The sequence below is a fragment of the Periplaneta americana genome, chromosome 2, assembly GCF_040183065.1.
Source record: "Periplaneta americana isolate PAMFEO1 chromosome 2, P.americana_PAMFEO1_priV1, whole genome shotgun sequence".
Lineage (NCBI taxonomy): Eukaryota > Metazoa > Arthropoda > Insecta > Blattodea > Blattidae > Periplaneta > Periplaneta americana.
Window position 1 is genome coordinate 98,542,872 of NC_091118.1, and position 16,621 is coordinate 98,559,492.

A 16,621-nucleotide genomic window follows, 5' to 3' on the forward strand; every position below is an offset into this window, starting at 1 on the left:
CATTCAAAAAAAAATATAATCTTCTGAAACCCTCCATGATTTTTATGACACAGTGTATTTCCAGTGGGATTACTGTGCTTCATCTGAATGATCCGTTGCTGAACAAGTGACGTCAGACTAGTGTGGCTAACTCATTGGCGTTAAGCGACTTACGAGTATGTCAGATGTTGAAATTTTCGTAACATATTATTATTCATTTGATACTCGAGCATAAACGTTTAACGATAAAAACTATTATTGATTATTTTATTTGTATAATTTATATTAATATAATCTGGATATTGTCTTGTAACGGAATTTTACATATATCAGTATTGATATAAAAGAGGGAGAAAGCAATGGTGCATTGTTTAGAAGAGACATAGGGTCAATCAAGCAGATTTTAAGTACCCCAACGAGTAGGATTCCCTTCTAATCCAATTTTTTTTACCTGAATAGAGGAGGATAGATCTAATCTTAGAAAAATTGTGAATTTCTTATTCATTAATAGCAATAATACCTCTGATTGAGGTTCTGGCTGATATGTAGGCATGCATCTATTATTCTCTTAGGCAGTACATCTCATTTGACGATATGTGTCGGCGGAAGAACAATTGTTTGTATATATCTGAACTCTGATTAATGTAATTATTGTATCTAGTCAGCGATGTATGCTATGGAAGGGGAAAGGAATGGCCATCCTCCCCCATTATCTCCTCACTTAGTTGCCTCATGAGTGATGCCTTATTGGTTTCACTTAAGAGGTTCAAACCTCTGTCTTCGGGCATTTGACTAAACAACAAATTGCGATAAAAAGAAAGTCCAGTCTATACCTCTTCTGTACACTAATGTGTTTTCTCGTTGTATAAACTCTCATGCCATTCAATATGCCATAGATATATACGTTATGATTGGATGTAACTTCAAAATTACGATCTGTTGTCCATTTTGTTCTTTTTCATGGGTTATCGAGGAACCCCTCGAACAAAATATCTATATAATCACATTAAACATTCAAATAAATATAATTCAACTGGAGTTTACAAACTAAAATGCAATAGTTGCCCACATTTTTACATAGGACAGACAGGAAGATCCTTTCATACAAGATATAATGAATGTATTAAAGCTATAACTAAACCCTACATCACATCAAATTACGCAGAACACATTATCAACAATAATCATGACTACAGTAATATAGAAACATATATGGAAATTTTACACATCACACCAAAAAGTTCACAGTTAAACATCTTAGAACAATACGAAATATATAAACATACAATAACATACCCACAACATATACTTAATACACAATTACAGTTCAATACCCACACATTATTTGATGTCATGATACGTCATAACACACAACCAGCCCCACCATAAGAGCATCACACCCCCACCCCTACAACCGACAAATGCACATCACAGAATTCAAGATCACCAGTAGTTCAGGAGACACTGATGAAGACGTAACATCACGTCGAAACGGGCCGTCTGTCCAAGGTAATATACCTTTTTTAAAAATTTTAACACTTTTTAACGTGTGCCTAAACAATTTCATGTTTTTAACAAACAAAGTATTAACGTGAACTATAATAAATGAAAAATAGTTTATTTTTCAATTATATATCGTTTTACAAACTCACATGATTCAACGTTGGTAGGAATATGTAGGGAGCGAATATGGGTAGATGATGAATGATGTAAGTTCATAAAATTCTATAACAATCATGCCGGAGATGTATCGGAAATTGTCTTGCGCTGCAACTCAAGTGGTAGAGTTCCTAATTGCAAATCAAACTGATTCGGATTCGATTACCCGACAGCAAAGTGGAGATTCGTTTCCCTTCATTGGTACTTGTTGTACAGCGCGTGTATTTTAGACCTGTTACCGGCAAAGCGCGCGTGAGGAGAGTGCGAGTTAGTGGAGGGGAGAGTAGCATGTCATTGTTCCCCTCGCCCGACTTAATGTGCAGCGGGATATCCTTCACCATACAGGGATCTGACCACACTGAATACACTACCGTTCCACAACTAACGAAATACCCTTAGAAGTGAACATATTCTGACAATGGACTCGTCGAGACCACTGCACATCATGCTGAACAGAATCAGGTCTACATACACGGTGATTCAAAAAGGATAGTGCAAAACTGAAAAGCTGTTGCGAGAGTTACAACAGTGGGAGGCATTTAACACTTGAAGACTTGTAGTGCAGGTAAAGAAAACTTGAGCAGTTTAATGTATTGTTTCGAGCCAATAAAGTAGTTTTTAGTTTGTTCACTTTTGAATAAATCAGTATTACTTTTGCACAATCCTTTTTTAATCAAGGAGTACTAGCACTGTAGTATGTCTCTTGTCTTGTATTTGTTTTGTATTACATTGTATCAGGACATAATCTTGGCACCATGTTGATCACGTGACCAAGAAGTGTCGATAGTGTAGATGATGATGATGATGATGATGATGATGATGATGATGAAATATAAGAAGTGCAATATATACAGGCCTAATTCTTTGATGAGAAACATGCACATGCTAAATATTGATCGTCTTAACCATACTTTAAAGCAGGCCTGCACAAGGTTTGCGCTCTCCGAGCCGGCTCACAGCTCATGGGCGGAATGCAGATATTAGCTGCGCTCTGTATAAGGGTGGACTGGTCGAAGGGGGTGATCTCGTACAAAATGTACACAAAAGGAAGTAGGTACTATTACGAGGTTCATGATATGAATTCCCGTTCAGTGTTTGCAAAACTATCTTGGATTTAGTAATTAATACAGAAATATTTATTTTACAGAAATAATAGAAATTTTATACCTACTTAAATGTACAATATCATTTTGTTATATTTTTATTTATCAGTATATCAAAACGAGGTTTTATGCTGTTGGCTGCTGAAAGGAACAGTAGCCTACTGATCGTAATGAAACATCAATTACAGGTGTTCGATGCCAGCCTTTATTAATGTTGATTATAGAAAATAGTTGCTCAGAAATATAAATGTTGAGCCAAACATAGCAATCATTTCACAGCCAGCCTGTGTAGCCGTGGATATTATTGCTAATGTTTAGTCTTGTAAAACTCAACAAGGCTAGTAGTATTATTCAAACGATCTTTAGCCCCTAGTCACATTGAAGATCAATAAGTCGTTAAATGTTATGTTTTATTTAACGACGTTCGCAACTGCCGAGGTTATATCAGCGTCGCCCGTGTGCCGGAATTTTGTCCCGCAGGAGTTCTTTTACATGCCAGTAAATCTACTGACATGAACCTGTCGCATTTAAGCACATTTAAATGCCATCGACCTGGCCCGGAATCGAACCCACAACCTCGGGCATAGAAAGCCAGCGCTATACCAACTGCGCCAAACAGGCCCACCTGTAACTTATATGACACTGTTTCAACTGGTGTTGAAGGAATTTATTATGATAACTTTAAACTTCTTTCCAATTAAGACAAAATTTTTAGTAGGTTATTTTACGACGCTTTATCAACATCTGAATGAAAAGAAGGTGATAATGCCGGTGAAATGAGTCCGGGATCCAACACCGAAAGTTACTCAGAATTTTCTCATACTGGGTTGAGGGAAAACCCCGGAAAATCCTCAACCAGGTAACTTGCCCCGACCGGGAATCGAACCCGGGCCACCTGGTTTCGCAGCTAGACGCGCTGACTGTTACTCCACAGGTGTGGACCTTAAGACAAGATCTTGGAATGTAGAATTAAATTCATTTTGAATTTTACATAGTCGTTTAACATGGCTTCATCACGAGCAGTTTATATCGTTCGAAAGTAAGCCATATTACCTTCCCGAAACTGACTTTCGAAAAGTGTAAGTTTAGGAATGAAATCCCGTAATTTATTCAACATATCAACACTGAGCTGGCCTTTTCCCTGAAGAGAGATATTTAAATTGTTGAAAATTAATACCTTTATGTCTGGACTCGTAATGACGCATTATGTTATGTTTCTTTCTACCTTTCAAAATGTGGCAGATAAAGTACTGAGCATTTACTCCAGCAGCTATGAAAAAATAAGCATTTTCCCATGCAACATTGAAAGAATTTGCCTGATCACCAATTTTCCGTCTTTTAGATTTCTCCTTACTATATTGTAGCAGTAGGTAAGCAACGTGAAAAAGTTACTGAGAATACACACTGCACTCCACGAGATAGATGAGTGGTCGTTTCCCTCTCCTCTACCTATCGCAAGTCTATGTCATGCTGACGTATCTTCCTCTCCGATTCGGCGAGCGGTAAACACAGCTCTCCCGCTCCGAAGGAGCTGTTTGTGCAGGTATGCTTTAAAGATATGAGCGAATTTTTGTCTTCTATGCCCTCTTCTCATTTCACGGCTTATAAGCCTAATCATAGTCTGCTACTATTTCACATTGATGCCGTTCTTTTCTATTCCATCCTTCGAAAAACTAATGGGCTAGACGCCTGGAACTTGCTGTAGAATTAGACTTTCTGGCATTTTGTATCCATGTTATCTATGTTTTATAAATTTATAAAATGTCCCCTTTCTATCCAATTGTTGTCTTTGTTGCTTATTTCACTTACATTTTAGGTTCTTATTTATTGTGCATTAAAATTTTGCTTCAGCTGCTTAAGGCATTTTTAAATTTATCTGTATAGCAATCCGGGATTAGCTTCTGGGCGTACTTAAGAATGTAGGCCAGGCTATAACATTGTGAAATGTTAATATTTCTTTCTTGATCTGACCCCATAGGGTTTTCTTCATTGCACCACGCATTCTTTGGCGTATGCCTCATTTGAAAACTGTACCTTTACATTATTAACAGAGATATCTCACTGTCAGTATCAAAATAGTTAAAACTTCAAACCAGTTTCAGTACATAATTATAGCTTTGTTTTAAAAATGTGTTTAGGCTACATTTAGATGTCATTATTTCGGTTTTACTGCGGGAGTTTGTAGAATTATTACGCATTCTTCGAAAAAGCTTTAAAAAAAGTTACAGCTCATGTAAAGTTTGAAGTTTAAATATCAAGCGAGTAGTAGCATAGTTTTACAGAATAGAAGATAAGTACTTCCGAATTCGATCTAGCGTTTATACAAAATAAGGCTGCTTAGAAATAAGATTAACCAAAACAAAATGTGACTATTTTTAAACGTCCTTTAAGAACAAGAATGGTGAGGAATCGTACACTTGAGAAAGTGCTTACGTAAAATGTGACCTAACCTACATTTGTGACTACGCTCGTATCTGGCTGACAATGCATTATTTTAAACTAGGTTCTAATATAGTGCAACAAAATTTAAATTTACAGAGATATACAAGGAAGAAACTGTGTGCATTTACGTAGATAAGAGACATAGACAAAACATATATGTACAGAATCTGGTATGACGAAGGACGAAAATGTTAGAATTAAATTAAATTATGTAGGATAGAAAATAGAATGTCCATTTTATTATGTCCATACATAAAAGTCCATTACACCATGTCCATAAATATATGATTGTTTTCATTTCCGGCGTGGTCCCCCTTCCGTATTCTTAAGTTTTGGCTCGACTCGCCTCCGCATAATTTGATGTTGCCAGATCATCAGAGGTTAGAGGTTGATTAATGAACATTCTAGAATCGTCAGTTTGTATTGTAGGTGTTAAAAGAGTTCTAACGCGTGAAATGTTACTGGCTAATCGAAAATCTTTGGCTTCCAAGGCAGAGAATACACCTAATTGTTATTTTTAATATAACAGAATATTTTAATGTCATAAAATATCTAGATAACGAAGATGTTCTTCAAAAGATTGAAATATGTTCTATTTTGGATTACATCTATAGTTACAGAACTAACTGGCAGCAACATGTTCACCGCATGGAAAGGACTCGCATTCTTCGTCACATTTCTACTTACTGCCCAAGAGGGAAGAGAACACTAGGAAGACCTTTAAAGAGACCGTAACGGGTCATTAGGCCCAATACTTGTTAGGATGATGATGATGATGATGATGATGATGATGATGATGATGATGATGATGATGATGATGATGATGATGATGATGATGATGTATGTATGTCTGAAAAGCATCGCGAAAGTAATGGCGCCTTAATAACCATCAGCCAAGTTAGTGCAAAGAACCAAGTGCACGATAACTCAAATAGCCAAAGAGGAATTTGGAAAGTAAAACAATATTCTCGTGGTTTTAAGATTGTTTGTGCAAGGCAGCCCTTTAAAAATATTAACTGAATATACGGCTATTCAGCTATTTCTTAGTTTCTAGTATTGTAGTCCGTGGCAATCATTTCTATACAGAAGACACGATGCAGTTTGTCTTATGTAACAACTCGTTTAATGTAATGTTTTGATTAGTAATTTAATACAATAGTTAAAACTTATTTTGACATTAATTAATGTAAATAAGTATTCCGTTAGAATAATAGCCTCGCGCCGTGGCGTCGTGGTTTAAGGCATCTTGCCTAGGATTCGCGTTACGGAATGCGCTCTGGTTCGTGTCTTCATGGGTGAAGAAATTTTCTCATGAAATTTCGGCTAGTGTATGGGACAGGTGCCCACCCAGCATCGTGATGCACTTGGAAAGCTACGATAGGTAACAAAATTCGGTTATGAAAGACAGCTATAACGGCTGGGGGGGAGTCGTGCTAACCACACGATACCGCCATTCTGGTTGGATGATCGTCCACTTCTGCTTCTGCATGTGGACGTGAAGCCAGCAGCCGGCTGGTGGATGTCGTGCCTAGGATTATTATTATTATTATTATTATTATTATTATTATTATTATTATTATTATTATTATTATTATTATTATTATTACGGACCAGTCTGCACAAAATTTTTCCCTCGACTGAATATAACTAATTTTCAGTTAATTGGACCACAATTACCCCAAAATAATAAACACTATACAACAACAAAAAGCATTCCCAACAGTAAAACTTCAGGCAGTTGCCATATGACCAAGGAGTTAATGAGATTATAAATGTACTTGTATACAGCTTAAAAACAATAGGAATGAGTTTAATGATAAGTGATAAAAAGTTTATCGCAGCAGATGAACTATGCTGACAACGCGGAAATAAATTATCACTAGGATAATATCTCGGAACCATTACCAATGAGCCATTCTGTCAAATGGACAGACATTGTTTATGAACAGCTGCCAAAAATCAGAACGCCTAGACAATAGTGAATATGATTTTTAAGTATGAAGTTTTGCAAAAATCCGCGTAGTGAAGACCAATTCCTTTCAGGTGTTCATATCTGGCGTATAGATGAGTGTTCTTCATATTTCGCATGCATGAAAGTACATCTAAGAATTGAGAACCTCACAATTTGATGTTTTTTCGTCTTAGGGTTTCCTGGAAGCCAACCTCAAATGTTTCTGGAACGCTTCCCTGCTGGAAGCGATGCGGCTGCTGGAGTTTCAAGGTTATGTTGCTCCAGGAGTCCTGTTGGTGACGGCCAGCGCATGCGCATTGGAAGTAGTGCGCGCAGCTTGGGCTCGGAACGTCCTGAAGCCTCCCAACAATTACGTGATCGCAGTAGTGGGTGAGTATGCTATTATGACATAATGGAGCATTTTGCATCTGTAATGGTGGACGCAATCAAAATAGTGACTGTTGCCCTCCAATTAGCATTTATTATTCGTCTGCGCGTTGTAACCAAATAAATTATTACATAGGGACATTGTTGCCAACTTTCAAACAACGATACTACATGATAAACAACACGAACGAGATCCTTGGCTTGTTCTTCTATGTGTGTATAATGCGTTCATGAGTGTACTATATACCTACATGATTCTGTTTTCTTGGCTGGTAATGTTAAGATTCTAGATTTCAGGTTATTAGGAAACTGATGCATTGCTTTCACCGCGAAGTAAGCTGTCCTGCGAGAAGTCTTAAAAGTTGTACAAAATAGACATGGTATCGCATTTTCTTTTATGAATTTCTGAATATTTAAATAAAGAAGATCCTTGCATGCAGTATAAAAAGTGGATAAAAATAAATATCGCTTCCAAATACCAGGGGATGATAAAAGACAGAGGAATAAATGAAACTGAAGATGGGAAATATAAAACTTTAAACCTAACATCAAAGCACTACAGTACGGTATGTAATTATTGGATTTAGAGCTCAAGAAACATGTCGCTTGGAATGTTCACAACAATATAATGTCTTGCTTATAGGTCTGTATTGTATTTTACATTGAAAGAATTATAAATTTTTGTCAGCAATACTCTGGAGACAATACCGGACGGGTAGGCAGTTTAAAAAAAAAAACAATATGCTGTATGAAATCACTTAATGTAGGGAATGAACATCCTCCGTGTGCAGACATGGCCTCTTAAATGTGCACAAAGCGCGGTTGCACGAAAGAATAAATAATTAGCGAGAGTGGAACGATCGATACAAATATCTGAGAATTAGACTTTGATTTTGCCGCGCCTGTGTCTAGAGTGCTAACGCGCTGGCCTTCCATTCAGGCTACCAGGGTTCGATCCCTGGTCAGGTCTGGGTGGAATTTGTAGTGGGAAATACGGATGTTGGAGATGGGTTTTCTCGGGATACTCCCGTTTCCTTCTATCATTCCACCAACATTCTCCTCTTCCCTCTTATTTCATATATCATCTACAATAGTAACATTTGACTGAGGTGATATCTGGAGGTAGTACGGGTTTCCGATGTTGATCTAGGTTCTAAGGGTTTGAGGATTCGGGCTCGTCAGTAGATGATGGTCCCTTACCTGCATAGCCCAGGAATGATCTCCTGCCTGTCAGCGTGGGATTCACTAATGCCACCCGGATCATCCGTCGGACTTGACAGCCATCGCATATAGTGCGTACAAAGGTCCTAAACGGCCTAAGTGCAAGGATCTAGGATGGGCAAAAATAACCGGTTTTTTATAACCGGTTATTTTCATACGGTTAACCAATTAATTACCGGTTATTTTTGCTTGTCGGTTTAACCGGTTATTTTCCACAATAACCGAAGGACTGGTTATTTTTTTTTAAATATACACCGAATCAAATGTTTCTTTTTTATTTTGGACTGTAATCAACCCTATGTACAAATTGTCTCGTGGGCCATTCATAGATGAGGTAGGGGTTACTATTTTATTCACTTCATCTGTCCATAGATGCCAAAATGAAATTCGACTTTGATTCATTGTCAATAACAATTGTCTATTTTAATCGGTGACGTTCTCTGATTGGCTTATAATCTGTATCTGGGGTATTGGAGTATTTTAAACGGCGAGAAACATAGACTTCAGTATTTATTGGTTATAGCAGAATAGATAGTCCGTCGAAATGTATCATAATGAAGATTATTATTGTAAAATTATGCAGTTTGTGTGATTATTTATCTTGCCTATAACGCTAATACGAGTGAAGTAATTAACTAAATGCAATTTCACATCCTCTTATTATTTTTTTATTTTATTTAGGAACGTCATTGATTATGTTCAGCATGTAATGACGTTCTTTTAACGTTGGTTTATAATAGATTGCAAATTTTTCTTTGATTTTTATTACAAGTAACCTCTCATTTTGATTTCCTAACTAATTTTCTGACTTTAAAGTGTTAAAAAAAATAGTAACCGGAAAGTAACTTGTTAACCAGTTATTCTTGATCTGTTAACTTTCTTCAGGTTAAATTAATTTTAAAATAACCGGTTATTTTCCAATAAGCTCCCATCCTTCCAAGGATCCGTCCCGGATCCAGCCCCTGTGAAATCAGTCAATAAGTCAATCAACCAACCAGTCAGTCAGTCAGATAAAATCAGATTTTAGGTAATGCATGCAGCAGCATTATTTCTGAAAATAAAAGTTTTCCCCTTTGACTTGTAGAAGAAACAGTAATTTATAGGACTAGTTTGTATCTTGTTTATCCGTAGAACGTGGTTTATAACTTTGTAATATTCACAGGCGTCATTTATCATTATCGAGTCTGCCTCGGAAAGTTTATAATGCGTTTTTCCTAGTCCCCGCCTTGTTCTCTTTCTTTATTACTTACAGAATTAATCGCGCACGATATATCTAATGGAAGTTCATGTAAAATAGCTGTTTAAGTAGTTTACAAAGAAAATAGTGTCATAAGTAGGCTAGGATTTTCATGATTTAACATGCTTTTGTTAGATCAGTGAGTTGCTAAAGTATACAGAAATACATTTTATGAAAATAAAAAATGAAATTAAGATACTTTGTTAGAGCATACTTGTGCATATTTGGCAATTTTATCCTTATGACCACTTATGAGGCAACTAGGCCAGGAGATAATGGGCAGGATGGCCAGTTCCTTTCCCCCTATACAGTTGTATAGGAAATTAATGTAGCTTATGTAGTCAAATATTTTTAATTTTAAGGGCCACGGACACTGGCCTAAATTGAGTTTTACTGTAAATGCTTCTATCCCAAGAGTGTTGAAACGGAATAACAATGGCTCTACGTAAGATGCACCGGAGCTCCCCAGGAACATTAATCTCTTAATGAACCTTAATAGTAATTCTGTGCCACAGCCTCTTTGTCATCTCACACAGACATGTCGCAGAATGTAATAGAAGTTCTTGGAACTCCGTCCCATTTTAATCCGCAATATTCGCTGTAATAAACGTGCGCACTTTCCACAGGTCTTATTGCGAGTTATGTGCTCAAATTACGTTTGTGTGACGCCTCTTTCTCATTTTTTTGTTAAAGGTTCGGAGCTGATGTTCTCTGTTATTACGCGTCATTATTTTCAAGATTTTAAGTTATAAACAATTTACGCTTTAAGAAAAGTGGTAAATGCAGTTTAATTCACGTCGCTGATTGCGTAACAAATTACTAGGCCTACTATAAATTATTCTTACTCTAGCAATAGTGTCTTAAGGCATAGGCCGAATGAAACTGATTTATTCGAGGTCGTGGGTCGGAATCCTGGTTAAAGCACTTACCGCTATCATAAGTTGTCTCATATAATCTTATATCTGATGTAGCTGCCAAGAGATTCTCACATCATGTTGATCTCGCAAATGGTTAAAAAGTCCAAGACTATAAAAGCAGCTAAGAATAACGGTAAAGAGAAACTCAGTGCGAAAACACATATTAGCAGATTAAACTTACGATTCCTGCATTCGTATCATGTTTGGTATCGTCATATTTATATTTTGATTCACCGCCAGATCTAATGTGATATAAGTAAACGGTCGTCATCGTAGTCCTCCTCCTCCTCCTCCTCCTCCTCCTCCTCCTCCTCCTCATCATCATCATCATCATCATCATCATCATCATATCCAAATCAAGGATTAAGTCTTTAAGAGCTGTTCCGACGCTAAAATTGGTCCTTCCATCTTCTGCCGGGTCGTTCAATATCTCTGTGTCCAGATGGATATCTTAGGCTTAAAGGAATCATTCTCAACACATAATATGATCTCTCCATTGTGTCTGATGTCTATGAATTTCATGAACTATATTCTCTCCTCGCAATTGATTCCATATGTCAGCATTTTTAATTGTCACTTCTCGTCATACCAAGCAAACGGAATGGTTATTTCTCCATTATCAATGTGATACCTTGCTTTTCTTAGGTGGTCACTGCTAAACTTACGAATCCATGTACGTTCACCTTTCATATTTTTATGCTCAAGTACATGCATTTCACTGCAAATCCAGCATTCTCCAATCTTCCCTCTTTCCCACCTTCCTCTTAATCTCCACATACAATCGTTATTTCTTAATGTCTGTCATCTGATATCTTCTTTTGCTCTGAACATTTTCCCTGCTCACCGTTCCTTCCAATGCATACTTCAGTAGACAGTTTCTTCTTAGTCAGTGACCCAAAGAATTCCTTTTTCTTATAATTTTTCCATCACCCGCATGTAGAGAACACCTGCTGAAACAACGTTGTCGTCCCGAGTGACAGTGTCTTTCCATTGCGTAACTGCAGATTTTGACGTGTTGTAGCTCTATTAGATATAGACTGTATTAATAAAATAAATATAAAGATTTGATGGAATGGAATTTATTGGTCATCATGGAAATGCTAACGTCACATCCGATGTGAACGAGTCCATTCCTGTACACAAGGGGAGTTCGCATATATACATAATCTACTTGGAAATGTTTATTATAATCCATAGGGGATGGTTGCATTATATTTAAAAATAATGTTATTGAGTTTTGATTTGCACAATAACATGCGTAACTAGAGAAAATTTACGCAAGGTTAGCACTACTCACACACAGATGGATAAATAACAATAATATTTACGGGATATTCTCCTGTGCTTATATACAGTATACCAGTTAGTTGTCAATTGAAGGAGTGAGAATGATATAGTCCTAAGCCACACAGACAAAATTTTACAGGAGAACGTGTTAAAGATTTAGAGTCCAGAGCTATTAGGTGCTGTGTCATAATTTCTTCGGCGTATATTTACGTCATTTATTGAGTATTTGTTATAATATTTTAGTAGTAGCTTCCCCATATGGGTAAGAAATGAACTCTCACAAAAAACAATTTTTGATAAAAGTGTGGCTTTAGACTATCTCATTCTCACCCCTTCAATTGTCTGTGCCTCAGAAAGAATTCTTTACTTTTCCTCTTACTTGGTGCATTCTGTTTAATGCATCATTATATTATTATTATTATCATTATTATTATTATTATTATTATTAATGCTCATTAATGCATAATTGACTATTATTCATAGCTTATTTGAAAGGCCTGACCTGTCCTTGAGCAGAGCACTGTGAATGAATTCCATTCTGTTCCTTAGATACATTTAAATCTTACAGTATTTATTTATCCTAATTCCATTACTCTTAATTCCTGTATAGATATTAGAATCATATGGATGTCCCCAAATCGCGTGTCACTTGTTTTCTTTACGCTGTTTTCTTGCTTCTTTTGAACTAATTGAGGAAGGGAATGTGCTGTGCTACATGTCGTTTGCCATTAAGCTGCGTCCATGAAATTAGAAACAAAGAAAGCTATACTTCCTGTAGCAACCTAGAAGAGTAAACTTACGCTTGTAGCCTGTGCCTATAGTGTTTGGTGTCTGAACGAGCCGCCACTGCCTGTTGGACGAACAATGCTGGTTAAGGTCGTGTTTATCAGGAGCTTAAACAGAGTAAAAGGCGGTAAAAGTTACGGACATGTGAACACTTTCGTTTTACGGTTTCCAGTAAAGGACGCATTGTAGCTTCTCTCTCGACCTTCAGCTGGCAAGAAAACACAATACCCAGCAGTGCTCATCTCTCGCAGTTCTTCTTCTTGTGTGTTTCAGACATCTCTCTTCTGTCTGTAATGCAGACTCAAACATTGTAGCTTATGGTTTGAGATCTCTTTTCAGTATCATAAATATAATGTAATTGAAAAGAACATTCTCACTGAAGCTGTCGTACGAAGTATAACGCAAAAATAAATATGAATATAGATAAAAACAAAAATGTAAGAAGATGATCATGATCACCACCACCACCACCACCACCACCACCACCACCACCACCACCACCACCTTCATCATTATTTTGAGAATTAAACCGACTTCGGAGTATATACTGTATTTATTTCACGTGTTAAAATTAGGTACCTTGTTGGCTAGTTTCAACCTGTTGTAGGTTATCTTCAGACTGGGTGTTCCTGGTTTTCGCTCATTTTGATTGTGCGTCCTGTGAGGGTGTGTTTGTATAATGTAATTTCGAGTCAAATAGTGTGTGTTCTGAAATTGAGTTATTTGTTGAAAATATCATGAGAGTGTGTTTTCGTGTCTTTCATGATATTCTCAACACACAATTCAATTTCAGAATACACACATTATTTGACTCCACATTACACTACACAAACACACCCCCACAGGAAGCAAAATCAGAAGGCGCGAAAACCAGGAACACCCAGTCTGAAGATAACCTACAACAGGTTGAAACTAGTCGACAACAAGGTACCTAATTTTAACATATGAAAGAAACACAGTATATATTCCGAAGTGATATAGTGTTAAAAGTTGTGTAATCAAGATGTAGAATTAAACCCAGTTAGTTCGTCCTGCCCGCCGTCGGCGAAATATTTCATCCTAATGGCTTGTATAGCGTCGTGGTCTTCTTTGTCCTTTCAGTTGGTATTGTTGGGCTATTATTTGTAGGACATTCATGACAAGTCGTCCTTTCAGCGTTCTTGTATTCATGAATTATAATACAGATTGGACTGTCATTGCGCGATTCTCATCTTAAATCTTGATTTCAATGTGGAAGAGTTTGCACTTACTACTGTTTTTTGTGGTTTCTAAACCCTATCACTGCCACGCGATACAAATATGCAGTTATAATTGAAGGGTTCAGAGCCATAGTGGGCAAAGCGCCATTTATTAAACACGGAGAAAGCAAGGGTTAAAGTTAAGTGAATACCATAGTTTAATGAAGATTTACATATTATTTAGTTTGAATGTGTATATTTTATATTACTTGCTATATGTTTCTATTGAATTATGGTGACTATTACACTTTTACTACGTCATACTACTTTTGACCAATAAAACGGTACGAAAGGACGTATTTCAACCAATCATGGCTGCTTATCGCACAAAAATTATTCGCGTCCCTAGCATTTGTTTAATTTTATCGCATCCCTGGCATTTGTTTCTTTGTTTGCCAACATTTCAAACTGCGCTGGTCTGGACGTCAAAAAAAATAAATAAAAAAAATATATATATAGAAAATTACAAACCACTCCAGTCGATGCACAGCAGTTTCAAATATGACTCGAATTGGCATTCAAGAACAAGAATTAATAAAAATCACTGGTCATACCTATGCATCTTCCCTGAAATTCTATTTACAAATAAATGAAGAGCACCATTCGGAAATCCTGAATAAGTTGAGGAATACACCATGTAGGCCTACATCAACGAGTTCAACCTCTTTTACGCACACGTCCAATGTAACATCAATTAAACCACCAACCACTAAAACATTCAAATTTGAAAATTGTACATTCAATAATTATTCCTTTTAAAATTATTCATGTTTATTTTTTATGTCGTCGTTAATTAAAACTTTTCCAACAATTGTATATATTATTTAAGTTTTGTTATAACTTCTGCTATATAATATTATGGATAGTCACATATCAGAGATTGTTTAATATTAAGATTTATTGAAAATCATCTGCCAAGTGACGTTGATTACTGGGATTCGGATAATTGAAGTGGAATGCAACTGTTTTAATAAAAATGACATTTAATCAACAAAGCCTTCTTGACTAGTAACACTGCCATCATGATATACAGGGTGTTTAAAAATACGGGGCATAATTTCAGGTATGTATTTCCCACATGTAGACAATCAAAATAGTTCATTACAACATGTGTCCGGAAATGCTTTATTTCCGAGTTATGGCCTTCATAACATTGAAATTCACCGGAACGTTATTCTTTCCGCAGGTCGTTGCCTTCAAAGGAGACATTAAGAGGGCACTCTGACAGTTCATTCCGAGGCGAAGGTTACATTCAGTGTTGTGTAGGCGCTAGACTGTGCGACATGTATTCAAATCAAGAGCTGGCAGAGATACACTTCATGTACGGTAAGGCGGACGGCAATGCTGCGCTGGCTCGTCGTTTGTACCAGGAGAGATACCCACAGCGACAATGTCCAGATCGGAAGACATTTGTACGTCTCCATTACCGTCTGTGCGAGTATGGAAAATTTAACTCTCCTGGTTTGGGAAGGGGACGACCAAGATCTACAACTCCAGAAGTACAGGAGGAGATTCTGGAGGCTGTGAACATGACTCCTTCTATCAGCACACGAAGGGTAGCGTTGCAAGTCATACGACTGTCTGGAGACTGTTGAAAGAGTATCAATTGTATCCTTATCATTTGCAACGTGTACAGGCCCTGTCACCAGCAGATTACCCTGCACGAGTTAGGTTCTGTCAGTGGTTCTTGCAGCAGTGTGGTGTAAATCCGAACTTTCCTGCCTTAGTATTATTTACAGATGAAGCACAGTTCACACGAGATGGCATAACAAATTTCCACAATCAGCATGTATGGGCGTATGAAAACCCACGTGCAACTGTTCCATCTCATCACCAGGTGCGGTTCTCCCTCAACATGTGGGCCGGTATCATTGGTGATCGATTAGTTGGACCCCATGTACTTGTAAACAGAGTTACGGGGCAGGCGTACACAAACTTCCTGGAAAACACCATATCTCATGTTTTAGAAGACACTCCACTGATCAATCGTCAACACATTCATTTCTTGCATGATGGCGCTCCTGCACACTTCAGTCGTACGGCTCGCCGGTACTTGGATCGAAGGTTTCCTGATCGATGGATAGGTAGAGGTGGCCCAATTGCTTAGCCTCCACGCTCACGTGATCTGAACCTTCTCGATTTCTACTTGTGGGGCCATTTAAAATCATTGGTTTATTCGTCTCCGGTGCCTGATTTGGAATCCCTTCGGAATCGAATTGTGGCATGTTCTGAGGACATACGCAATACTCCTGGAGTTTGGGATCGTGTTCGCAGGTCAATGAGACATCGATGTGAGGTCTGTATTCAAGCAGGAGGTGGACATTTTGAACATCTTCTGTAATGACAACGACCTGCGGAAAGAAAAACGTTCCGGTGAATTTCAATGTTGTGAAGGCCATAACTCGGAAATGAAG

The 16,621-nt window shown here is 37.4% G+C and overlaps 1 protein-coding gene across 1 annotated transcript in view; it reads left to right on the forward strand.

The window, feature by feature from the left end:
* ko (Stork-head domain-containing protein knockout) overlaps positions 1–16,621 on the forward strand; it is a 698,943-nt gene that overhangs the window by 313,078 nt on the left and 369,244 nt on the right. Inside the window, exon 3 of the mRNA XM_069818178.1 lies at positions 7,329–7,524. Within this exon, the coding sequence (XP_069674279.1) occupies positions 7,329–7,524 (196 nt within the window). The remainder of the gene's footprint in view (positions 1–7,328; positions 7,525–16,621) is intronic.